This window comes from Rhinoraja longicauda, chromosome 29, assembly GCF_053455715.1.
Source record: "Rhinoraja longicauda isolate Sanriku21f chromosome 29, sRhiLon1.1, whole genome shotgun sequence".
NCBI classification, from domain to species: domain Eukaryota; kingdom Metazoa; phylum Chordata; class Chondrichthyes; order Rajiformes; family Arhynchobatidae; genus Rhinoraja; species Rhinoraja longicauda.
The window spans coordinates 6,300,815-6,328,114 of record NC_135981.1 but is presented as its reverse complement, the minus strand read 5'-3'; the positions used below and the strand labels follow the sequence as shown (position 1 = coordinate 6,328,114).

Genomic DNA, 27,300 nt, shown 5'->3' with positions numbered 1-27,300 from the left:
CCTGTCCCATTTCAGTTACTCCGGCCAGAGATGAAAAGACAGTGATAGAGATTACGGACAGAAGAGGTGTCAAATGTGAAGCCAGAAGATGGCATGTATATGGAAGAGTTTGGAAGGGAAGGGTGGAGAGAAAAGGTATAAATGGTGCTTGTCCAAGTGGGGCTCATAGAAACATAGAAAGTAGGTGCAGGAGTAGGCCATTCGGCCCTTCGAGCTAGCAATGCCATTCAATATGATCATGGCTGATCATCCAGAATCAGTACCCTGTTCCTGCTTTTCCCCCATATCCCTTGATTCCATTAGCCTTAAGAGCTATATCTAACTGTCTATTGAATACGCCCAGTGAATTGGCCTCCACTGCCTTTTGTGGCAGAGAATTCCACAGATTCACAACTCTCTGGCTGAAAAAAAGTTTTTCCTCATCTCAGCCCTAAATGGCCTCCCCCATTATTCTTAAACGGCCACAGTTTAAGAATAAGGCGGTAGGCCATTTAGAACGGAGATGAGGAAAAACTTTTTCAGTCAGAGAGTTGTAAATCTGTGGAATTCACTGCCTCAGAAGGCAGTGGAGGCCAAGTCTCTGAATGCATTCAAGAGAGAGCTAGATAGAGCTCTTAAGGATAGCGGAGTCAGGGGGGTATGGGGAGAAGGCAGGAACGGGGTACTGATTGAGAATGATCAGCCGTGATCAGATTGAATGGTGGTGCTGGCTCGAAGGGCCGAGTGGCCTACTCCTGCACCTATTGTCTATTGTGACCCCTGGTTCTGGAGCGCAGTACGATGAGACGGGGGAACCGTGTAATGGAAGGATGTGTGGATGTTGTGAAGGTCTAATTGTGTGGTTCAGACAGCAGGAGGTTTGGGGTGAGAATGATGGGGTTTAGATGCCACTGCGCCCCCCCCTCTCTCTCTCTCTCTCTGCTCTGAGACCTTCCCTTCTCCCGACAGGTTTACGTGGCTGCCTTTGCGATGTCAGGCTACGCCTCGACTTATTACAGAGCAAGATCCAAGCCGTTCAATCCCGTTCTTGGTGAGACGTACGAATGTATAAGGGAAGACAAGGGGTTCCGGTTTATTGGCGAGCAGGTAATACTCTCGACAATTTGCTTCTCTCTTCTAGGTATTGGGCTTTGATGCAAGCTGATTAAAACAATGATTGCCACAGGTTATTCAAGTCTGATAGGCAGGGTTGCCAACTGTCCCGTATTAGCCGGGACATCCCGTATATTGGTTTGTCCCGTACGGGACCGCACTTGTCCTGGATTAGGCCCGGGGGGTGCTGTAGGCCCGGACAGTGTAGGTCACCTAATGGAGGTTGCCTAGTAACCCGCCTCCCGGCCCGGGCGGCCGCCATTGGTGGAGCGGGAGCACGAGGCCGCTGGCTGGGTGAGTTCACGTGGGGCGCCTTTTGACCCTTATTTGGGAGTGAGAAAGTTGGCAACCCTTCTGATAGGTGACTGAAGGCACCTCAACTAAGTAGCCATGTTCAACTTTTATATGTAGGAAGGAAATGCTGATGCTAATTTGAATCGAAGGTGGACACAAAATGCTGGAGTAACTCAGCGAGTCAGGCAGCATCTCTGGAGAGAAGGAATGGGCGACGTTTCGGGTCTCGACCCGAAACGTCACCCATTCCTTCTCTCCAGAGATGCTGCCTGACCCGCTGAGTTACTCCTGCATTTTGTGTTCAACTTTTATATATATATATTTTTTTTTACAAATTGAACTTTGGTCTCGATGGAGATTTCATATTGCTCATTAATTTGAAACAAGCTAGTGCTAAACCTGTGCTCTTCCAGAGCCCCAACAAACACTGTTGGGCAAACCCACGTCATCGGTGGGACGGGAAGCCCAGGTAATGTGTCAGTTCGAAGACCTTTCACCCAAAGGTTTCCCCTCTGCTCTGCGCTCTCTACACTCCAGTCTGCCGATGTCACAAATTGACTCCACAGGCCTCCACAGGAACTCGAGAGCATGAGAGAAAAGTGAGTTAGGAATAGGCCACTCGGCCCCTTCATCGCTGCCTTGCCATACAAAGTGCTCATGGCTAATCAATGGCAGATGTACAGGTTAATTGACTTCGGTAAAAAATTGTAAATTGCCCCTGGTGTGTGTGTGTAGGATAGTGCTGGGTTCTGCGGGAGATCACCGGTCAGCACAGACTCAGTGGGCCGAAGGGCCTGTTTCCGCGATGTATCTCCAAACTAAAAAAACGTAGAAAAAGAAAATAGGTACAGGAGTAATAAGTGGTTTGTCCGAGAGACTTCACACAGGCACTGTCAGAATTGATTAGCACATCCCGCGCCTGAGAGGCCAGCAAGGGTGACTAACGTCGTTAACGTACTACGTTATTGAGCGACCTGAAGGCGGGAACATAGAAACATAGAAAATAGGTGCAGGAGTAGGCCATTCGGCCCTTCGAACCAGCACCACCATTCAATATGATCATGGCTGATCATCCAGAATCAGTATCCCGTTCCTGCTTTTTCCCCCATATCCCTTGATTTTGTTAGCCCCAAGAACTAAATCTAACTCTCTCTTGAACCCACCCAGTGAATTGGCCTCCACTGCCTTCTGTGGCAGAGAATTCCACAGATTCACAACTCTCTGGGTGAAAAAGTGTTTGGCCTACCCCTTTATTCTTAAACTGTGACCCCTGGTTTTTGGACTCCCCGAACATCGGCGATCATTTTTCCCTGCTTCTAGCCTGTCCAATCCCTTGAGAATTATATATGTTTCTATAAGATCCCCTCTCTGTCCTAAATTCAAGTGAATGCAAGCTTGACAAACCCCCAAAACTAAAAGAAGGGGGAGGGGGGGAAGGGGGAGGTGCTGGGGGGGGGGGGGGGGGGGAAGGTGATGAATGGGGAGGTGGATGCAGGTGGGTGGTCATGGCCAATATCACACTTCTCACTGTGCCTCTTATGTTCTGCTGCAGGTTAGCCATCACCCGCCCGTCTCCGTCTGCCATGCTGAATCGGAAAACTTCCTCTTCTGGCAAGGTCAGCGTTTTCGGGGGGAGTGGGAACGGCAAAGCCGGAGGTTGGGGGGGGAAGGGTTTAGCGGCCCTACGTCGAGTTCCTTATTACGGTTCATACGTTTCGGGAGCAGAATGAGGCCATTCAGCCCGTCGAGTCTTCTCCGCCATTTGATCATGGCTGTTCTATTATTCCCTCTCAACCCCCAATCTCCTGCCTTCTCCCCATCACCACTGACACCCGTACTAATCAAGAATCTGTCAATCTCCGCTTTAGAAAATTACCCAGTGATGACCTCCACAGCCGTCTGTGTTAATGATTTCCACAGATTTACCACCCTCTGATGAAAGAAATTCCTCCTGTCTAAAGGTACATCCTTTTATTCTGAGGCTGTGGCCTCTGGTCCTAGACTCTCCCACCAGTGGAAACATCCTCTCCACATCCTCTCTCTCCAGGCCTTTCACCATTTGGTAAGTTTCAATGAGGTCCCCCCTCGTCCTTCTAAACTCCTAAATGGTTTTCTTTGACTTCGAGACTTGAGGATGATGTGTGTCACTCTGGGTTCTAAGGTGGCTGATGAGGCCATTAAGGGAACTATAGTTTCTTCTGTGGAAGGGTGTGGAGACATCTGTGGAGGGTGCGTAGTTTGTGAAGCAGTTGATCGGCACACTGCTGCTACCTTTGTTGCCAGTGCACGTCCTACATAGAAACAGAGAAAATTGGTTCAGGAGTAGGCCATTCGGCCTTTCGTGCCAGCACCGCCATTCAATATGATCATGGCTGATCATCCAAAATCAGGGCCCCGTTCCTGCTTTTTACCCATATCCCTTAATTCCGTTAGCCCTAAGAGCTAAATCTAACTCTCTCTTGAAAACATCCAGTGTATCAGCCTCCACTGCCTTCTGTGGCAGAGAATTCCACAGATTCACAACTCTCTGGGTGAAAAGGTTTTTCCTCATCTCAGTCGTAAATGGCCTACCCCTTATTCTTAAACTGTGACCCCTGGTACTGGACTCCCCCAACATCAGGAACATTTTTCCTGCATCTAGCCTGTCCAATCCCTTAATCATTTTATATGTTTCTATAAGATTCCCCTCTCATTCTTCTAAATTCCAGTGAATACAAGCCCAGTTGATCCATTCTTTCGTCCTAAGTTCCCACTACCATTTCAAATGGAGCTCCTCCACTTAGAGTGGCCAAGAATCTGAGGGAAAAGGGTCTTTTGTACCATCTACATCGCTGCCCCATTACAAGGATGTGGTGGCTTTGGAGAGTGAGTTTAGTTTAGAGATACAGCATTTAAACAGGCCCTTCAGCCCACCGAGTCCACAATGACTATGTATCACCTGTTCATGCTAGTTCTATGTTATCCTGCTTTTGCATCGACTCATGACACACATTGGGCAATTTTAGATTTAGAGATACAGATTTTAGATTTAGAGATACAGTGCGGAAACAGGCCCTTCGGCCCACCGAATCCGCGCCGCCCAGCGATCCCCGCACATTAACACTATCCTACACCCACTAGGGACAATTTTTACATTTTACCCAGCCAATTAACCTACATACCTGTACGTCTTTGGAGTGTGGGAGGAAACCGAAGATCTCGGAGAAAACCCACGCAGGTCACGGGGAGAACGTACAAACTCCGTACAGACGGCGCCCGTAGTCGGGATCGAACCTGAGTCTCCGGCGCTGCATTCGCTGTAAGGCAGCAACTCTACCGCTGCGCCACCGTGCCGACCTGCAGAATTTACAGAGGCCAATTGACCTACAAATCCGCACATCTTTGTGTTTTGGTCTAGTAAAGTTCAGTTTGATCTTTTGCAACAGGATGAAGATGGTGCACATGTACAGACCCTACAGGTCCCAGCTGTAGTATGTTGGCAGTCTCCAGCGCGGGCAATCTGCTGACGTTGACAGCAAAACATTTGCTAACCCACCTTGGACTTTGGTTGTCCCCTCACTCTGAGATCCCACAAACATCTCCCGAATACCCTTGGAAGCTCAAGAGGCAAAGCTTTACAGGATGCAGGCAGGAATGTGGCAATGAGGTGGCACGGTGGCGCAGCGGTAGAGTCGCTGCCTGACAGCGCTTGCAGCGCTGGGTTCGATCCCGACTACGGGCGCCGTCTGTACGGAGTTTGTACACTCTCCCCGTGACCTGCGTGGGTTTTCTCCGAGATCTTCGGTTTCCTCCCACACTCCAAAGACATACAAGTATGTAGGTTAATTGGCTTGGTGTGTGTGTAAAGATTGTCCCTGGTGTGCGTAGAATAACGTTAATGTGCGGGGATCGCTGGTCGTCGCGGACTCGGAGGGCTGAAGGGCCTGTTTCCGCGCTGCATCTCTAAACTAGACTAAATCAGAGCAGACATGCTCTTGTTGAATGGTTGGTCAGGCTTGAAGGGCTCCTGCTCCTAACCCATGAGTAGAATGGTCGAGGAGTGTAAGTTTGCCAGTTGTACCAAGCTACCAGTGTGTATCAGCACCCCAGTCTGCTTGGATACTGGCTTTCTGACTGGGGAACTAGAGGTACAGAGAGAGTAGGGGGTAATGGGCCTGAGGGGATTGCACATAACCAGTGGGCCGAATGGACTGTAATCTACCTGTGTCTCTTTCCCTTCTGGTTTCAGACGTGAGATGGAAGAACAAGTTCTGGGGCAAGTCCCTCGAGATTGTTCCTGTCGGGATAGTGAACGTGAGCTTGCCAAAGTAAGTAGCAATGTTTCGAGTGGCTCCGAAGATAGACGCAAAAAGCTGGAGTAACTCAGCGGGTCAGACAGCATCTCTGGAGAAAAGGGATAGGTGACGTTTCAGGTCCAGACCCTTCTTCAGACTGAGAGTCAGGGGAAAGGGAAACGAGAGATATAGACGGTGATGTAGGGAGATGGAGAACAAATAAATGAAAGATATGAAAAAGAGTAACGATGATAAAGGAAACGGACTATTGATAGTATAAGAAGATAACTGCAGATGCTGGTACAAATCGAAGGTATTTATTCACAAAATGCTGGAGTAACTCAGCAGGTCAGGCAGCATCTCAGGAGAGAAGGAATGGGTGACGTTTCGGGTCGAGACCCTTCTTCAGACTGAAGAAGGGTCTCGACCCGAAACGTCACCCTTTCCTTCTCTCCCGAGATGCTGCCTGACCTGCTGAGTTACTCCAGCATTTTGTGAATAAATACCTCGGACTATTGATAGTTGTGTGTTAGGTGAGAACGAATACAGACAATGAGACTCAACAAGACGACTTTGAAGCTGGTACGACTTGGGTGGGGGAGGGATGGAGAGAGTGGGAATGTAGGGGTTACCTGAAGTCGGAGAAACTAGAAGTGGCTCCTGCAGCACAAACTAGAAGTCCCTCCAGCAGGGGAACTATTCGGAGTGGCAAGACCAGAGGAGGAGGGTTTGAAAGGACTGGTAGACGAGCAGAAGGAAAGATGTCCTTTCTGCCCGTCGGATGGGAAGAGCAGAACGTGGGCTGAGGCGGCGGAGGCCGACTTTGGGGTGGCACGGTGGCGCAGCGGTAGAGTTGCTGCCTTACAGCGCCAGAGACCCAGGTACGATCCTGACTACGGGTGCTGTCTGTACGGAGTTTGTACATTCTCCCCAAGACCTGTTTGGGTTTTCTCCGGGTGCTCCGGTTTCCTTCCACATTTCAAGTACATACAGGTTGTAGATTAATTGACCGCTGTAAACTGTCCGATATGAATGAATGAATGAATACGTTTATTGGCCAAGTATGTGCATATACAAGGAATGTGCCTTGGTGCTCCGCTCACAAATGACAACACAAACATACAGTCAACAATTAAGAATAAAGCATAAACACATCAAAACAATAAGGACCTGAATAAGGTCATTATATCTGAATAAGATCTGAATAAGAAAACAATACAGTCTGAAGAAGGGTCTCGACCCGAAACGTCACCCATTCCTTCTCTCCTGAGATGCTGCCTGACCTGCTGAGTTACTCCAGCATTTTGTGAATAAATACCTTCGATTTGTACCAGCATCTGCAGTCATTTTCTTACAAAACAATAAGGATACAACATTACGGTCTAAACATGTGGGTAAAAATAAACCAGAGCAGAAAAGAGACTACAGACTTTGGTTATTGAGTAGAACTATCACACTTGGAAAAAAAGCTGTTTTTGTGTCTGGCTGTGGCTGCTTTGACAGTCCGGAGTCGCCTTCCAGAGGGAAGTTCTTCGAAGAGTTTGTGGCCAGGGTGAGAGGGGTCAGAGATGATCTTGCCCGCTCGCTTCCTGGCCCTTGCAGTGTACAGTTCGATATAACTAATGCCCAGGGTGATCGCTGGTTGGCGTGGGGTCGTAAGGTCATAAGGAATAGGAGCAGAATTAGGCCATTCAGCCCATCATGTCTACTCCGCCATTCAATCATGGCTGATTTATCTCTCCCTCCTCACCACATTTTCTTGCCTTCTCCCCATAACCTCTGACACCTGTACTAATCAAGAATCTGTCTATCTCTGCCTTAAAAATATCCACTGACTTGGCCTCCACAGCCTTCTGTGGCAAAGAATTCCACAGATTTATCACCCTGGTGAACCGCTGGGCCGAAGGGCCTGTTTCCATGCTGTATCTATAAACTAAACTAAACTTAACCTGCCCTGATACCAGGTTATCAGTCAGTAAACTGGTCCATAACCCTCCAAACCTGTCCTATCCTGAGCAATAGGGAGAGGTTGAGTAGGCTGGGTCTCTATTCCATGAAGCGCAGGAGGATGAGGGGAGATCAAAAAGAGATATACAAAATCATGAGAGGAATAGATTGGGTAGATGCTCAGAGTCTTTTACCCAGAGTAGGAGAATCGAGGACCAGAGAACATAAGGTCAAGGTGAAGGGAAAAAGATTTAATAGGAATCTGAGGCGTAACTTTTTCACACAGAGGGTGGGGTCGTAAGGTCATAAGGAACAAGCTGCCAGAGGAGGTAGTTGAGGCTGGGACTATCCCATTGTTTAAGAAACAGCTGGACAGGTACATGGATAGGACAGGTTTGGAAGGTAATGGACCAAGCGCAGGCAAGTGGGACTAGGATAGCTGGGACATTGTTGGCCGGGGTGGGCGAGTTGGGCCGAAGGGCCTGTTTCCACACTGTATCACGCTGTGACTCTATGACTAGTATGTGACTGCTCTGTGCATGCATGGACTATATAGGCAGAATAAGGGGCGGGCCATTTAGGACGGAGATGAGGAAAAACTTTTTCAGTCAGAGAGTTGTAAATCTGTGGAATTCTCTGCCTCAGAAGGCAGTGGAGGCCAATTCTCTGAATGCATTCAAGAGAGAGCTAGATAGAGCTCTTGAGGACAATGGAGTCGGGGTATGGGGAGAAGGCAGGAACGGGGCACTGATTGAGAATGATCAGCCATGATCACATTGAATGGCAGTGCTGGCTCGAAGGGCCGAATGGCCTCCTCCTGCACCTATTGTCTATTGGCATCAAAATACTGCAAACGTGCTTCTTTGCCTTTGATGCGGCTTATCGCTGGGATTATTTTTGTGCATTGCCCCCCCAGGTTTGGTGATCACTACCAGTGGAATAAGGTCACCTCCTGCATCCACAACATCCTGAGTGGCCAGCGGTGGATCGAGCACTACGGAGAGGTGGCCATCACTAACACCACCAGCAGCGTCTGCCACTGCCGGCTGACCTTCTGCAAGGTGCGTTCACTCGCCCGCGAACCAGCTACCGAAACGTGAAAGGCCTGGGTAGAGCAGATGTGGAGAGGAGGTTTCCAACAGAGGGAGAGTCCAGGTCCAGAGGGCACAGCCTCGGAATAAAAGGATGCCCCTTTAGTCTGGAGGTATTTATTCACAAAATGCTGGAGTAACTCAGCAGGTCAGGCAGCATCTCAGGAGAGAAGGAATGGGTGACGTTTCGGGTCGAGACCTTTCTTCAGACTGAGATGCTGCCTGACCTGCTGAGTTACTCCAGCATTTTGTGAATAAATACTTCCAATCTAAAGGGACATCCTTTTATTCCGAGGCTGTGCCCTCTGGACCTCGACTCTCCCTCTGTTGGAAACATCCTCTCCACATCTGCTCAGACCGAAGAAGGGTCTCGACCCGAAACGTCACCCATTCCTTCTCTCCTGAGATGCTGCCTGCCTGACCTGCTGAGTTACTCCAGCATTCTGTGAATAAATACCTTCGATTTGTACCGGCATCTGCAGTTATTCCCTTTAGTTTGGAGATGAGGAGGAATTTGGGGAACTATCACAACCTTTTAAAAAAACATTTGGACAAGTATATGGACAAAAGGGATCAGGGCCAAACACAGGCAGGTGGGATTAGTGTAGTTGGGCATTTGGTTGGCATGGGAAGTTGGGCCAAACGACCTGTTTCCATGCTGGTATGACTCTATAATTTCTTCAGCCAGAGGGTGGTGAATCTGTGGAATTCATTGCCGCAGAGAGCGGTGGAGGCCAAGTCATTGGGCATTTTTAAAGCGGAGATTGGTAGGTTCTTGATTACTAAGGGCGCCAAAGGTTATGAGGAGAATGAGGTTGATGGGGAAAGATAGATCGGTCATGGTGGAATGGCGGAGCAGGCTCGATGGGCTGAAGGGCCTAATTCTGCTCTTGGATCTTTTGGACTTGTGGCTACCAGTGTGCCATGCGTTGAGTTGGAAAGGGTCTGGATGAGGTAGGATAATGGGGTTGAGTACAAGGCTGACCCCTTTGAGATGCCCTTACACGGCCATTGACTCTCACAGCCACTGGCAGGTTCTCGGGCTGGTAGCTGTATGAAGGCAGTGTCTCACCCTGGGTGTACTCTCTCTCTGTCTCTCTTATCTGCAGACCAAGTACTGGAGTTCGAACGTTAACGAGGTTCACGGCTCGGTGCTGGATAAACACGGGAGGGTCATCCATCAGATCTTCGGCAAATGGCACGAGGGAGTGTACTGCGGCGGTCCGCAATCCGCTAAATGCATCTGGAAACCAAGTAAGGGCCGCCATGTTCTTCCTGCGTCTCTGCCAGTCAGATGGAGGCACGAGGAACTGAAGATGCTGGTTAACAAAAAGAAAAAGATGTAAAGTGCTGGAGTAACGCAGCCAATGTGGCACGGTGGCGCAGCAGTAGAGTTGCTGCCTCACAGCGCCAGAGACCCGGGTTCAAAAGCAAAGGTACTAGAGGAACAAGATAGACCACTCGACCCTAAAAACCGCAGGACGTCACGACGCCATTTTAGTAGGCAGAAACTTGCAGAAACATTTTACAAGGAAAAATAACAAAAAATCTGTGAATTGATAGATGAGATATATTCTGCATTTTAATAGTATCATCACACCTACTATTCCCCCAAAACACTGCAAGATGCGTAGCAAACGGTGGGGTTTGCCTAATAAAACGGCTCCTTTGCGTACTGCACTTCAGTGTAGGTGATTTCAACGGAGTGGTCCATCTTGTTCCTCTAGTATCTTTGTTCAAAGGTGACCATGGGTGCTGTCTGTACTGAGCTCCTACCTTCCTCCTGTGACCTTGTGGGTTTTCTCCGGGTCCTGTGGTTTCCTCCCACAGCTCTACTTTGAATCTGATTGTAAAAGTTTAATTAAAGTTTATTCGTTAAGTTGAATAGACTGCAGTTTGTATTTCACTGATTTTACAGTCGGGAAGAAGGCCCATCGGCCCATCGAGTCTGTGCCGACCAGCGATCACCCGGCACACTAGCAATTTTTATTGCAGCCAATTAACCTCAACCCTGTACGTCTTTGGAGTGTTGGAGGAAACCAGAGCACGTGGTCACAGAGAAAATGTACAGAGGAAACCAGAGCACCCAGAGAAAGCCCACGTGGTCACAGAGAAAATGTACTCCATACAGACAGCATCCATGAGTCAGGATTGAACCTGGGTCTCTGGCGCTGCAAGGCAGCAACTCTACCGCTGTGCCACCCACTGCTCGGAACACAGATGTTTAGGCATGTGACTTCAACGAGGTGCTTACTGTGGCAATGTTTGCATAATTATGAAATATTTTTGCTGCTGTCTTTCAGGGCCCATACCGAAAGACCACGAAAGTTATTACGGTTTCACCACTTTTGCTCGGGAACTGAACGAGTTGACCCCTGATCTCAAATGGGTCCTGCCCTTGACTGACACACGACTCAGGCCTGACCAAAGGTAAGCTGGTACTCTGACCAAGGATGCTTTTAGATTTAGTTCTTAGTTTTAGCGGTGCAGCGCAGAACCAGGCCCTTCAACCCACTGAGTCCGTGCCGACCAGCGATCCCCACACACTAACGCTATCCAGCGCACACTAGGGACAATTTGCAATTTTACCAAGACAACTAGCCTACAAAAACCTGAAGTGTGGGAGGAAACCAGAGCACCCGGAGAAAACCCACGCAGGTCACAAACTCCGTACAGACAGCACATGTAGTCAGGATTGAACCCGGGTCTCTGGCACTGTAGGGCAGCAACTCTACCGCTAGGCCACCAACATGACTATTAGCATTGAGATTGGTGGTTCCTCCCAAGATCATCACTTCACATGTTCGACATTAATAGTCCCTAAAATAGTCATAAGATAGACACAAAATGCTGGAGTAACTCAGCGGGTCAAGCAGCATCTCTGGAGAGAAGGAATGGGTGACGTTTCGGGTCGAGACCCTTCTTCGGACTCGTATTCACACTGCGTAATGCTGGTTCTGAGGGTATTTTGTCTCTCATTCAGATTAGTTTATTGTCACGTGTACCGAGGTACAGTGAAAAGCTTTCTGTTGCGTGCTATCCAGTCAAAGGCAAGACCATACATGATTACAATCGAGCCATTGTCCGCAGTGTACGGATACAGGCCAAAGGATCGAACCCGGGAGGAAGTCCGTGCGCATGCAGGGAGCACGTGCAAACTCCACACAGACAGCACCCAAACTCTGCAAATAACGCTGTGTGCATTCTTCTTGCCTCCATCATTGTTTCTTCATGTGTTTCTCCAGATATCTCGAGGAAGGGAACACAGACGGGGCAGAGGTTCACAAGCAAAGGATCGAGCAGCTGCAGAGGGACAGGAGGAGAATCATGGAAGAAAACACCATGGTCTACCAGTCTCGCTTTTTTACGTAAGTAATAAATGGTTTGGTGGGACAGGCAGCACCTCTGGAGAGTGGCATCTTGGTCAGCATGGACAGGTTGGGCTGAATGTCACCCGTTCCGGGTGACGTTCAGCCCAACCTGTCCATGCTGACCAAGGTGCCCCATCTACACTAGTCCAAGCTGCTTGCGTTTGGCCCATATCCCCCCTCTGTCTGTTACTGTTTGTAGGTTAATTGGCTTGGTATAAGTGTAAATCGTCCCCCAGTGTGTGTGGGATAGTGTTTAATGTGCGGGGATCGCTGGTCGGCATGGAATCGGTGGGCCAAAGGGCCTGTTTCCCCCGCTGTATCGCTAAACTAAACTAAACTCGAACACTTCCTTGTTCTCTCCATTATGCAACAATGGACCAAGCCTTGATCCTCCCACTCAAATATTCGGGAGGTGAAGTCTCACCTTTTGGTTCCGAGCCAGGAGCACTAACAACTTTCCTTCTGTCCTCCAGTTTTTTTTTTGTCCAAGTCTTACAATGTGGAAACAGGCCCTTTGGCCCAACTAGCCCACGCCGACCAACAAGCCCCATCTACACCAGTCCCACCTGCTTGCGTTTGTTCCATAACACTCTAACCCATTATTTAGGACTACACTGTTAGCCAGTTCAGTTTAATTTATTGTCATGTGTACCGAGGTACTGTGAACAGATTTTTGTTGTGTGCAGTTAGCACAATGCATGATTACATTCAATCCATTTACAGTGTATAGATACATGATAAGGGAATAACGTTTAGTGCAAAGTCCAACCAAGGATAGTCCAAAGGTTATCAATGAGGTAGATCGTAGTTCAGCACTGTTCCCTAATCGTGGTAGGATGATTCAGTTGCCCAATAACAGCTGGGAGGAAACTGTGGATGATCAGCCATGATCACAATGAATGGTGGTGCTGGCTCGAAGGGCTGAATGGCCTCCTCCTGCACCTATTTTCGATGCTCCTATGTCCAAGGATCCTATCCCTGCACCTATCCAAGTGACTGAAGTCGTGTCTCTTAAGTGCTTTGGTCGTACCGGCCTCAACTACCTGCTATTCTATTTTTAAGGAGCCTTGCCTTGTCTGCCTTCCAGGAAAACCATCGATGCCGCTGGGAAAGAATCGTGGATGAGCAACGGAACTTACTGGGAGTTGAGGAAAGAACCTGGATTCTCAAAAGTGGACAACCCGGTGCTGTGGTGAGGCCCCAGTTACACGATGGGCCACATGGAATGTTTTTCCCCCCTTCTATCCCCCTGAATCCCCCCCTCACCCCCACCCCCCCCCCCCCCCTCGGACTCTGCTTCTCAGGTATACCTCATGGTAGGTGCCTTAACTTTTATACAAGAGCACACTGTTTCAGCAGGCTTGCGTCCCGAGCATGGTGTACGTACTGCTAATGGATCATTCTCTCTCACTCCCACACAAGAGCCTAAGGGGTGTGGGTCTCTGATTAACTCAAAAGTGCATTACTTAGGACTACGCCATTACTACACCTTTCCATATCACCCGAATTAAACAGAACGCACCCACATCTTTCCACCAGATGTGGACACTCTTTTACGTTTTTAAGAAGAAAAAAATTCACAGATCATGGGAAAGAAAATGTTATTATCAAGCAGCTTTTTTTCATGAAGTATTTTAGTTTAAAAAAAAAAGAATCTAAGCTTGTTTTATTTTTAACAAAAGCAGATTATTTATTTTAGGATGTGTATTTTCTTGTCTTTTGATTTACTTCACTGCAGTTGAAGGTCTGACTGCTGATGCAATAGTTTGTTGCAATATAATTTATAGTCGGCACCCACACATCGTTGGGTAAAATCTCCTTTGCTACAGAGGGTGATGCTGCTGTCTAAGGTACATGTTTCACGATCTGCAGTGCTGGGTAGAGGGAAGAAAATCCCAAAAGCAATTTCAATAGACAATAGGTGCAAGAGGAGGCCATTCTGCCCTTCGAGCCAGCACCGCCATTCAATGTGATCATGGCTGATCATTCTCAATCAGTACCCCGTTCCTGCCTTCTCTCCATACCCCCTGACTCCGCTATCCTTAAGAGCTCTATCTAGCTCTCTCTTGAATGCATTCAGAGAATTGGCCTCCACTGCCTTCTGAGGCAGAGAATTCCACAGATTCACAACTCTCTGACTGAAAAGGTTTTTCCTCATCTCAGTTCTAAATGGCCTACCCCTTATTCTTAAACTGTGGCCCTTTGTTCTGGACTCCCCCAACATTGGGAACGTGTTTCCTGCCTCTAACGTGTCCAACCCCTTAATAATCTTATACGTTTCGATAAGATCTCCTCTGGCTCCACCATTTCTTGCACTTGTTGGCCCTGCTGAGTGGTTTGGAAAGACGTAAATCAGCTCGCCCCTTCTGCAGCAGAGGAGTTACGCAGGCAGGATTGAAGCAAATAGGTAGAAAAATGTTTTTAAAAAAGAAGCATTTCAATGATACGTGTTTTGGTGCTGACCTGCGGGTGATCATTTTTCCACATCAGGAAAGGGTTGTTCTTTTGCACAGAGAGACACGAAAAGCTGGAGTAACTCGGCGGGACAGGCAGCATCTGTGGAGAGAAGGAATGGGTGACGTTTCGGGTCGGACTGAGAGGCAGGGGAGAGGGAAACTAGAGATAGCACGGTGGCGCAGCGGTAGAGTTGCTGATTTACAGCGAATGCAGCGCCGGAGACTCAGGTTCGATCCTGACTACGGGTGCTGCACTGTAAGGAGTTTGTACATTCTCCCCGTGACCTGCGTGGGTTTTCTCCGAGATCTTCGGTTTCCTCCCACACTCCAAAGACGTACAGGTATGTAGGTTAATTGGCTGGGTAAATGTAAAAATTGTCCCTAATGGGTGTAGGATAGTGTTAATGTGCGGGGATCACTGGGCGGCACGGACTTGGTGGGCCGAAAAGGCCTGTTTCCGGCTGTATATATATGATATGATATGATATGATATGATATGATCTGGAAGGAGAAGGTGTGGAAAGGCTGGTTAGGTGATAAGGGAGCACGCGCAGACTGGGATAGTTTATGAAAATAACCGCAGATGCCGGTACCAATGGAAGGTATTTATTCACAAAATGCTGGAGTAACTCAGCAGGTCAGGCAGCATCTCAGGAGAGAAGGAATGGGCTTCGTTGGATGGCCGTGACTGTGCGTAAACTGCACGGACAGATTGTTGTGGGTTGCATCTATCTTCAGGTCCCCAGCAAACAATGGGCACCACCTTGGTGACATGTTTTGAGAGGGAGCTCTTGTTTTCCTGTTATGAGATTGTTTTCGATCTCTTCGAGTGCCAGCATAGAAACCAAGGCTGGAAATTGTTTGAGAAAGTTAAAAGTAACTCTTTGTAAAGATGTTTTTTGTTTTCATTGCCATCTCACCAGCAGTTTGAATTCGCTTCTCCTTCCTTGACTAGTGAGAGGTCTTGGAACTGCCTGGGCAGTGGCAATGGTTAACAGGTCGATGAGGCAGTCGCAATGGTTCTCTAAGGGAGGAGGCCACCAGGAGACCATGCGGGAGTGGATCACTGGGGACCATCAGGAGAGTTCATGCAGTGACATGTTCAAAGGAAGGAGATGCCCAGAAACCCCATGATCATAAGGTCATAAGATCATAAGTGATAGGAGCTGAATTGCGCCATTCTGCCCATCAAGTCTACTCTGCCATTCAATCACGGCTGATCTATCCCTCCCTCCTAACCCCATTCTCCTGCCCTCTCCCCATAACCCCTGACACCCGTACTAATCAAGAACATCAACAATGTTCAGGGTGTAGGTTCCAGTCTATCCATGGGTTCACTAATGCTACATTGACCAACGCAGGAGACAATGGGGTGAATGGACTCTGCCACACTGTTTGCTTTTAGTTCGAGGTACCAAGAACTGACCAGGTGCCCCTGACGAACGGAATCTCTGTGTCGATCACGGAAAATTGTTTGCCAATTGATTATTGATTGTAAGAATTGATCTATTGATCAATTCTTTCAATCAATCGAAACGAGTCAGAATCCACTCATCAAGGCACCTGGCACCTTTCCTTTCGTTGTCCTTGTCACTGTTGGCCAAGCCATGGCAGGAGGATGGATAGTGGACATTCTGTTGGCCTAGTCGTAGAAGGATGGATAGATAGCAGGAGCACTGAAGAAATTCACTGCATTCAGAACCACTATTTTGTTGTCCCAAGATCTTTGACCATCGATGTACATCTAATCATGGCATTTATGGTCAAATATTAAAACCCAAATGATGGCTCTTTGTTCTTACAAGCCTTTGCTCATATTTACAATCGTATGGAGAGCTGTGATGTGTTTGAGTTTATACAATATTCTAATGGGAGCAATTTGCTGATCTCAAATTCCTCACTGAAGAACAATAAAACAATAATTGTATTAACATCTCCCAACTCACAGCACTCAAAAGCACTATTTTGTTCGACCACGATCTTAGACCATTGATATACATCTAACTCTAGCATTTATGATCAATATTAAAACCCTAATGATGGCACTTTGTACTTGGAACTCATTGCTCATATAGAAACATAGAAAATAGGTGCAGGAGGAGGCCATTTGGCCCTTCGAGCCAGCACTGCCAGTCATTGTGATCATGGCTGATCATCCACAATCAGTAACCCGTGCCTGCCTTCTCCCTATATCCCTTGATTCCGCTGGCCCCTAGAGCTCTATCTAACTCTCTTTTAACCATCCAGTGAATTGGCCTCCACTGCCTTCTGTGGCAAAGAACTCCACAAACTTACAACTCTCTGGGTGAAAAAGTTTTTTCTCATCTCAGTTTTAAATGGCCTCCCCTTTTATTCTTAGCCCCTGGTTCTGGACTCCCCCCAACATTGGGAACGTTTTTCCTGCAAATATGTATGATCATGCAGAGAGATTGAGTTATAAGTTTGAGTTATACAACTTTCTGATCGTAGCATTTTGCTGATTCTTAAAGGTGTCCCATTCTTGACCAGCGAGAGGTCTTGGAGCTGTCGGCAGTGGCTGACAATTGAAGAACCTAAAGCAAAAATTGTATTAACACATCCCAATTTAAGTTGGTGTGAATAATAACACGAGTAGTCCTATATTAATAATTCTGTTTTTGGGAGGGAGAAACAAGAGTCGATTTACTGTTGGGGGGAGATTGTCTGATGTTTTATACCAAAGATAGACACAAAATGCTGGAGTAACTCGGCAGGTCAGGCAGCATCTCTGGAGAAAATGGATAGGTGACATTTCTGATCGGGACCCTTCTTCAGACTGATGGTCTGTTGCCTGGTGGTTTAGTTGTCCCACCCCCACCTTCAACAGTCCTCTGCCTGGGTGAAGGTGGGGCTGTTGGTGTTGGACGAGGGGAGGGATCGCTCGAATTGTGCCTGCCATTTTATTGCAATGACAGGCTGCAGATTCTCCTCTTGGTAAAACTGCCCTCCTGATGGTGGGTGTCATAGCCTCCCGTGTACCAAACACAGTTCATTAACCCTTTCAATGCTCAGTTTCTCAGGCCCTCTGTGCGTAAGCACAAGAAAGTCAACATGGAGCTTGCTGATTGATGGTGATGCTGGCCAATCTCTTTCATCTTAAACTCACAAATTGAGTTTGTGAGAAATCCACACTGTACTGTACGGAGTTTGTACGTTCTCCCCGTGACCTGCGTGGGTTTTCTCCGAGATCTTCGGTTTCCTCCCACACTCCAAAGACGTACAGGTTTGTAGGTTAATTGGCTGGGCAAATGTGTAAAAAAAAAAAATTGTCCCTAGTGGGTGTAGGATAGTGTTCGTGTGCGGGGATCGCTGGGCGGCGTGGACCCGGTGGGCCGAAGGGCCTGTGTCTGCACTGTATCTCTAAATCTAAAAAAAAAAAATTAAAAATTGCAGTGAATGAAGATAATTATCTCCCAATTTGAAAAGGGCTGTGTAACGTGATCAGTAGGTAATCGTGGGTCAAACCATTGTGTTGTAACGATGAATCGAGAAAATAGATATTACTGCACATTTACAGCACTTTTCAAGAGGAGCTCAGATAAGGTACAGAGGAAGAAAAGTTAATGACAAAATCAAATAAACATTGGGTGGGCTTGGAGCTTCCATCCGATGTTGGTGAAGACCCCTTTCCCTTGCACTGATTCAGGTACGACTGTTAACGCCATGGACATTTGGAACTGTTAGATCTGTAGCCATTCGTACTCTCTACCCCACCCCATCTCATAGAAACATAGATGCAGAAGTGGGCCGTTCGGCCCTTCCTGCCAGCACCGCCATTCAACATGATCATGGCTGATCATCCAAAATCAGTACCCCGTTCCTGCTTTCTCCCCATATCCCTCGATTCCATTAGCTAAATCTCAAGCCCCATGGTTGTATAAAGCCGGTATTTGTAGCACCATGAAGTGTTATCTGCAGGCAGACAACACACAGTGTCCGAGCCTGTGACCTTGTGCTCCTGTGTGCTTTATCAAGGTCCAGATGATTCTTCAGTCCATCGGCTCTTCCATCTCCGTTTACAGTTTGCATCTGTAATATTTGGAGACTCTGGCCATTTGGGACTTATTTTAGGATTGTCGAAATCAAAACTGTACTGTGTGGATCCTGAGACATGATCAGATTGGAAAAAGGGGTCTACATGTTTGAGGTGGATTTTGAAGTTAGTGAAATACAGAATATTCAGTTTTTAATGCAGCCTCCGGTTTTAGCACAGCCTCCTCTGTGCTCATTCTAATCTGAGGATATATGAATCCAGATCATTCAGATAGATTTATGCAAAATAAAATCCACTTGATTTCATCCAGGACTAGAACCACTGACCACATATGGTACAAGCAACTCAAGGGCATAATTTCCAATGTTACAGCAAGTCTGGAGCTGATGGTTAAAAATATGTCATTCTGTCTCAATTATGAATTTTAGAAAAGTTTTGGTATTGTTGAGGAACATGACTGAAGCAATGTGCAAGTAGACCTTGTGTCATCAGGATCTCTCTGTGATGTCAACATCAAATAAAACCTCCATTCGAGCACAGAATGACAAGGTGTTTAAAGATTTGTTCTTAAAGAATGTTTATTAAAAATATAATTGTGTCTCAAACATCTGAGTACATGTCGTCTCTGTTTTTTCACTTCACCTTCTAGCTGTGTGTATCTACAGGTATGGGGAAATATAGAAAATAGTTGCAAGAGTGGGCCATTCGGCCCTTTGAGCCAGCAGCGCCATTCAATGTGATCATGGCTGATCATCCAGAATCAGTGCCCCGTTCCTGTTTTCCCCCCAAAGTCCCTTGATTCCGTTAGCCCTTAGAGCTAACTGCTCTTCCTTGTTCAATATCTGTACCTCATGAACATCACATCCCTAGAGTTTTGGTCGCTACATTTAAAAACATTTTTTTTAAATTGTTAATTTTTTAAAGCATATGTACAAATAATAATAAACGACAAACTGGTTATAAAATTCTTACATAGCTTCAATTTTTAAATTTTTAAAGAAAAAATAAAGATGAAAAGAGACTGAAAAAAAAGACTATAAACTAATAGAGATAAAGCAAAGAAAAAAGAGAATTCCAAATATAAAGATTATGGGGATAAATCCAGGAGTTAATGAGTATAGTTGTACATCCAACCCTAAACTCAAGTTTTAACTTTAGTTTTAAATTTTAGTTTTGTGACAAACCCATTTACTTTTTTAAAAATTCAATAAATGGAGACCATATTTTAAAAAATAGATCTGGTTTGCCAATTAAGGCAAACCTTATTTTTTCCAAATGCAAGGTCTCGGTGGTCTCTCTACATTTTATACGCTGTTATGGCATGGGAAGGCGCCAATAACGTGTAGAAACAGGGAATTGCAGGTGCTGTTTTACCAAAAAAAGGCACAAAGTGCTGGAGTAGGTGGGGATCATCTCTGGAGATCATGGATACGTGACGTTTCCCAACCCGAATCATCACCTTATCCATGTTTTCCAAAAATGCTGCCTGACCTGTTGAGTTACTCCAGCACTTTGTGTCTTTTTTCCCCTTTAAATCAGCATATACAGTTCCTTGCGTCCATCAGATGAGGTAAATGGTCGACATTGCATCCTACCACTTGCCGCCATACTGAGGTTAACCAGTAGATGGCAATGCAAGCCAGGGCGAAGCTCTTTGAGCACAAAATTCAACCGATGTGAGATGCAGAATCTGTGCTTATGTTATATTTCTCACTATATTTCCTACCCAGTCAAATTTTATAGACAATAGGTGCAGGAGGAGGCCATTCGGCCCTTCGAGCCAGCACCGCCATTCAATGTGATCATGGCTGATCATTCTCAATCAGTACCCCGTTCCTGCCTTCTCCCCATACCCCCTGACTCCGCTATCCTTAAGAGCTCTATCTAGCTCTCTCTTGAATGCATTCAGAGAATTGGCCTCCACTGCCTTCTGAGGCAGAGAATTCCACAGATTCACAACTCTGACTGAAAAAGTTTTTCCTCATCTCAGTTCTAAATGGCCTACCCCTTATTCTTAAACTGTGGCCCCTTGTTCTGGACTCCCCCAACATTGGGAACATGTTTCCTGCCTCTAACGTGTCCAACCCCTTAATAATCTTATACGTTTCGATAAGATCGCCTCTCATCCTTCTAAATTCCAGTTTATATAAGCCTAGTCGCTCCAGTCTTTCAACATATGACAGTCCCGCCATTCCGGGAATTAACAGCTTGATTCTGTAATCGGCCACATTCTCTACATTATATTTGTTCATTCACACTTCATCAGCTGCAAAGTTTTTCAAGGCAACTTGAACTTGTGAAAGGCAAAGTAGAAATCCTTGTCCACTTTTCTTTGTGATCCTGGGTATTTCATAAACTAACCAAAATTGCATGCTATGAGCATACGGTCAAGAACAGCAGCCATTCAATCTCTTAAGATAGACATAAAATGCTGGTGTAACTCAGTGAATGAATGAATAGGTTTATTGGCCAAGTATATGCATATACAAGGAATGTGCCTTGGTGCTCCGCTCACAAATGACAACACAAACATACAGTTAACAATTAAGAATAAAGCATAACCACATCAAAACAATCAGGATACAACATTACGGTCTAAACATGTGGGTGAAAATAAACCAGAGCAAATAAGAGACTACAGACTTTGGTTATTGAGTGGAACTATCACTTGTGGAAAAAAGCTGTTTAAATGCTGGTGTAACTGGAGAAAATGAGTGACATTTCAGGTCAGGACCCTTCTTCAGACTGAGTGTCAGGGGAGAGGGAAACTAGATGAGTAGGAAGTAACTGCAGACGCTGGTTTAAACTGAAGATAGACACAAAATGCTGGAGTAACTCAGCGGGACAGGCAGCATCTCTGGAGAGAAGGAATGGGTGACGTTTTGACTGCATTTTGTGGCTGAGAGGGAAACAAGAGGTAGACTAAACTTGCCTCTAATTTCCCTCTCCCCAAACCCTCAGTCTGAAGAAGGGTCTCGACCTGAAACGTCACCCATTCCTTCTCTCCAAAGAAGCTGAGTTACTCCAGCATTTTGTGTCTAGCCCAGAAAGTTCGGTGGATTTTCTTTTACGATGCAGGAGTCCTGAGGCAAAGCAATGTGCTGGAGGAGTCCAGCTGGGGTCAGGCAACTTCTGCGGGGAGTCGAGATCTGAAACATCGTCCGTCCACATCCCTCCACAGACGCTGCCTGGCCCGCTGAGTTCTAACAACACTTCGAATTTCCTTTGACCTGTCACTAATGTAAGTAGACAAGGTCACCAATACTGTCCACAATTCTCCAGAGAAGGACACGGAGAGGTGGGATGTGACACGTTGTCGCTGACAAAACGTGGTGGCATTTGTGTACTGCCCAGGTGAGGTCTGCTATATTATCCCAGCAGGTTGTACACGTGACAATAGGGTATCATTGAATTTACGACACGAAATGATACGATAGTCAAGTCAAGTCAATTTTATTTGTACAGCACATTTTAAAACGACCCACGTTGACCAAAGTGCTGTACATCAGTTCAGGTACTAAGAACGAACATACAATGGCACACAAACATAACAGCACATACATAAACAGTTCACAGCGCCCCCTCAGAGGGCCTCAAACGCTAGGGAGTAGAAATAGGTTTTGAGCCTGGACATAAAGGAGACGATGGAGGGGGCAGTTCTGATGGGGAGAGGGATGCTGTTCCACAGTCTAGGAGCTGCAACCGCAAAAGCGCGGTCACCCCTGAGCTTAAGCCTAGACCGCGGGATAGTCAGTAGCCCCAAGTCGGCCGACCTGAGGGACCTGGAGATAGAGTGGTGGGTTAGAAGATTTTTGATATAGGGGGGGGCAAGGCCGTTTAGGGCTTTGTATGTGAATAGGAGGAGCTTGAAGTTGATTCTGTATTGTACTGGTAGATAGAGCTTTATTTATCCCAGGAGGGAAATTATTCTGCCACTGGCTTGTATACACTGGAATTTAGAAGGATGAGAGGAGATCTTATCGAAACGTATAAGATTATTAAGGGGTTGGACACGTTAGAGGCAGGAAACATGTTCCCAATGTTGGGGGAGTCCAGAACAAGGGGCCACAGTTTAAGAATAGGGGGTAGGCCATTTAGAACTGAGATGAGGAAAAACCTTTTCAGTCAGAGTTGTGAATCTGTGGAATTCTCTGCCTCAGAAGGCAGTGGAGGCCAATTCTCTGAATGCATTCAAGAGAGAGCTAGATAGAGCTCTTAAGGATAGCGGAGTCAGGGGGATATGGGGAGAAGGCAGGAATGGGGTACTGATTGAGAATGATCAGCCATGATCACATTGAATGGCGGTACTTGGCTCGAAGGGCCGAATGGCCTCCTCCTGCACCTATTGTCATTCATAAAAAGCACCAAACACATGAAGCATGAAATAAAAGTGACGAGTGGAAAGGATTGGGGATGTGCGAAGAATAGAGGGGGGGTGGGGAGGGAGGCGTGGAAGAGGGGTGTCAGTCTAAGTCGACCCAAAGACAGAAGGGGGAGGAGTTGTACAGTTTGAAAACCGCGGGGATAAAGGATCTTGTGCTGGGACCAGTCTGTTAGCTGAAGGTAGTCCTCAGGTTGACCAGCGTGTCATGGAACGGGAGAGCTGTATTGTCCAAGACACTCCGCAGTTTGAGGAGCAACCTCCCATGAATCCAACTCCACCCCCAGGACGGAGCCAGCCTTCCTGCTGAGTTTGTTATTCCTGTTGGCGTCCGTGGGCGGCCTTTGCCCTGCTGCCCCAGCACCCGATAGCGAAGAAGGTGGCACTGGCTATCACCGATTCATAGAACGTCTGCATGAATTGAATCATTGTTGCATATATTTATACGGCTGGCACATTAATCACCTTTAAAGACTCCACTTTTCCAAGTATGTTGTGCACTGATCAAATAAAATATGCTTTTTGATTAAAAGAGTGAAAGATACAGGTCCTTCAGCCCACGATGCTGACCATTGATTTGTTAGAGATAAAGCGCTGAAACAGGCCTTTCGGCCCACCGGGTCCGCGCCGCCCAGCGATCCCCGCACATTAACACTATCCTACACCCACTAGGGACAATTGTTTTATAACATTTGCCCAGCCAAACCTGTACGTCTTTGGAGTGTGGGAGGAAACTGAAGATCTTGGAGAAAACCTACGCAGGTCACGGGGAGAACGTACAAACTCCGTACAGATGGCGCCCGTAGTCAGGATCGAACCTGAGTCTCCGGCGCTGCATTCGCTGTGAGGCAGCAACTCTACCGCTGCGCCACCGTGCCGCCCATTGATCACCCATTCACACTAATTCTACGCTGTCCCACTCGTTCCACGTTATCCCACTAGTTCTACGTTATCCCACTAGTTCCACGTTATCCCACTAGTTCTACGTTATCCCACTAGTTCCACGTTATCCCACTAGTTCCACGTTATCCCACTAGTTCTACGTTATCCCACTAGTTCTACGTTACCCCACTTTCGCACCAATTCTCTACGCACTAGGGGGTAGTTTACAGAAGCCAATTAACCGACAAACTCGCACGACTTTCGGATGTGGCAGGAAATGGGAGCAACCGGAAGAAACCCACGTGGTCACCGGGAGAACGTGTGAACTTCAGACACAAAGCACCCGAGGACAGGGTCGAACCCAGGTCTCTGGTGCGGTGAGGCAGCAGATCTAGCAGCTGTACCAATCTCATCGACTCTGATCAACTTTCTGTTCAAAGAACAGTATTCAATTATGGTGTCAGGGGCTATGGGCAGGAGAAGGCAGGAGAATAGAGTTGAGAGGGAAAAGATAGATCAGCCATGATTGAACGGCGGAGTAGACTTGATGGGCCGAATGGCCCAATTCTGCTCCTATAACCTAGGAACTTGAATTGTCGATAAAGTACAAGCAAATTAGCCACAGCACTTTACAGTGTTAACAGTAGTGGCTACATTTCAAAAGTGCTTCATAAAAGTGCTTTGAGATGACTTTGGCTAAGAAAAAGTGGAATATAAATGACAGTCTGTTAGAGAGCTAGATAGAGCTCAAGGATAGCGGAGTCAGGGGGTATGGGGAGAAGGCAGGAACGGGGTACTGATTGAGAATGATCAGCCATGATCACATTGAATGGCGGTGCTGGCTCGAAGGGCCGAATGGCCTCCTCCTGCACCTATTGTCTATTGTCTATTGATTCAAGAACAACTTCCAGCAAAATATTTATTTTTTCTTTTTTTTATTAAAAAACGAAATAGCTACAGCCATTGTGCATTTGAGGTACATTTATTCAATATATACTACAGTAACCTGTACAAAACCAGTAATGTACACCAAGGATTTTTGAATAAATTAAATAGCCAGGAATAAAACTCCATGCTCAAGAAAGATCTCAAACTTAACACTGACACAGGAGGAGCAATGTTTTTAAAATATAACTTATTGTGCGTCTTAATATTTTTAAAGTCACATTTGTATTCAGTTACAATGTTTTCGTTGGTTGCAAAGCCTTTACATTTTCCATAGTCGAAGTCATTTACAACTGGTCCCAAAATAATTACATAAACGTATATTTACATCCACATATTGTCTCTGTGCAGTTATAGAACAGCTGTCTCCTTCTCCAAAGATAGACGTAAAAATGCTGGGAATAACACAGCGGGACAGGCAGCATCTCTGGAGAGAAGGAATGGGTGACGTTTCGGATCGAGACCCTTCTCCATGTCTCAGTTGCTAATTATACCATCTGGGGCCTTGCCAAATACCCTTGATTTGATACCTGGTAGCTAACTCACGGTTACGACTTTAGAATCGCTCAGGGCACCTTCTAACTGGGGTAGGACATTAAACATTGAAAGGTACAGACAGGAGAGTGGATGTGGAGAGGATGTTTCCACTGGTGGTAGAGGCTAGCTAGGACCAGAGGTCACAGCCTCAGAATTAAAGGGCTCTCCTTTAGGAAGGAGGAACTTCTTTAGTCAGAGGGTAGTTAATCTGTGCAATTCATTGCCGCAGAGGGCTGTGGAGGCCAAGTCAGTGGATATTTTTACGACAGAAAGAGACAGATTCCTGATTAGAATGGGTGCCAAGGGTTACGGAGAGAAGGCAGGAAAATGGGATTCGGAGGCGGAGATCAGCCATGATTGAATGGAGGGGTGAACTCGATGGGCCGAATGGCCTAATTCTACTGCTATAACTTGTGAGGTGTATCAGGCAGAGCATCTACATCCTTGATTGCCATCGGGATGCTTCCCACCTTGATGGGGGCCGGATCGAAGACAAGACCTGGACTGCCAGATCACAAATCTTAACTAACCACACCAGGACAAATAACATTGTGGATTCCTGCCACAGGTAATCACCATCTTCAAGCCGGGGGGTTGGGGAGGGAGGGGGGGGGGGGGGGGAGAGAGAGACTGTGGGATTGAGTTTGGTTGACTGGGTTGAAGAGATCAGAGAAAAAGTCAAGATAGATATGGGCGGTCTCCATTCTTGACCCTGACGGAGTTTACAAGAATGAGGGGGGATCGCATTGAAACCTAGCAAATAATGGAAGGCCTGGATAGAGTGGATGTGGGGAGGATGTTTCCACCAATGTGAGAGTCTAGGACCAGAGGGCACAGCCCCAGAATGAAAGGACATACCTTTAGAATGGAGACGAGGAAGAATTTCTTTGACCAGAGGGCGGAATTCATTGCCACAGATGGCTGTGGAGGCCAAAGGTTACTGGGTATTTTTAAAAGCAGAGATTGATAGCTTCTTGATTAGTAAGGGCATCAAAGGTTATGGGGAGAATGCAGGAGAATGGGGTTGAGAGGGAAAAAATAGATCAGGCTTGATCGGATGGCAGAGCAGACTCGACGGGCCGAATGGCCTGATTCTCCCATGTCTCGTGGTGTGACCGGGTCAGAGAGTGGTAGGAGTGCAAACCTCCAGCAAAGACAAATATTACCTCTTTTTTTTTCTGAACATTTAATTTGTTTTGATGAGAAATAAAAGAATCTTTTTGTTAAAAAAACAAAACAAAAATTAAAAGCTTGGTCTACTTCCAGGCTCACTTACAACATCATCACAGCCCCCCTGTTTTGTGCGTTCCCCTTTAACCAAGAGGGGAGGGGTCGGTGCTATTGTGTTGAGACTTCCAGCAATGGGACTTGCCACTTTCACCGGCAACCAGATACAAAATAATACTTAATTAGAAAAGCACATTCTTAAAGTAAAACGATTCCTCTTTAAACACGGTAAATATATATATATATACGCATATTAAAAGCATACTTTATCTCTGCACTTTGCAACCATCAGACTCTTCAAATGATCCACAAGTGTACCATATTTGTACCATATTGAATGATCTTTTTCTCCTCTGTATTCTATTGCAGTTGTAAGATATCTGTCTGGTATCCTACATGACAGGGTGAAGTTTCACCAGTGAATGATAACATTGTGCCTGAATGAAATGTTTTTATTTCCCTGCAATGCCCATTCATATCACATTAACCAGAATGGCCGCCTTCAATATAAACACTTCACACAGCACAGCCTCAACATCCTGTAGTTAGATCCCTTTGCATCAGAGGGCAGTTTAAAACCCCTTGGTTCCACAAAGCTTTCTCTCTCTCTCACACACCCTCTCTCTCTTTCTCTCTCTCACACGCTCTCGCTCCCTCTCTTCTTCTCTCTCCCTCTCCCTCATAGGCTCTCTCTCTCTCTCTCTCTCTCTCTCTCTCTCTCTCTCTCTCTCTCTCTCTCTCTCTCTCTCTCTCTCTCTCTCTCCTCTCCTCTCCTCTCCTCTCTCTCTCCT

The 27,300-nt window shown here is 46.6% G+C and overlaps 1 protein-coding gene across 2 annotated transcripts in view; it reads left to right on the top strand.

Annotated features, from left to right (window-relative positions):
• The window catches only part of LOC144607733 (oxysterol-binding protein-related protein 7-like), an 88,858-nt gene extending 69,728 nt beyond the window's left edge, over nt 1–19,130 (top strand). For both annotated transcript variants that reach the window (XM_078424773.1, XM_078424774.1), the window contains exons 16-23: nt 949–1,086; nt 2,939–3,002; nt 5,615–5,693; nt 8,524–8,668; nt 9,808–9,952; nt 11,002–11,128; nt 11,944–12,066; nt 13,157–19,130. In XM_078424773.1, coding sequence (XP_078280899.1) covers nt 949–1,086; nt 2,939–3,002; nt 5,615–5,693; nt 8,524–8,668; nt 9,808–9,952; nt 11,002–11,128; nt 11,944–12,066; nt 13,157–13,265 — 930 coding nt within the window. In that variant the 3' untranslated portion in view covers nt 13,266–19,130. The remainder of the gene's footprint in view (nt 1–948; nt 1,087–2,938; nt 3,003–5,614; nt 5,694–8,523; nt 8,669–9,807; nt 9,953–11,001; nt 11,129–11,943; nt 12,067–13,156) is intronic.
• Nucleotides 19,131–27,300: the final 8,170 nt, after the last annotated feature.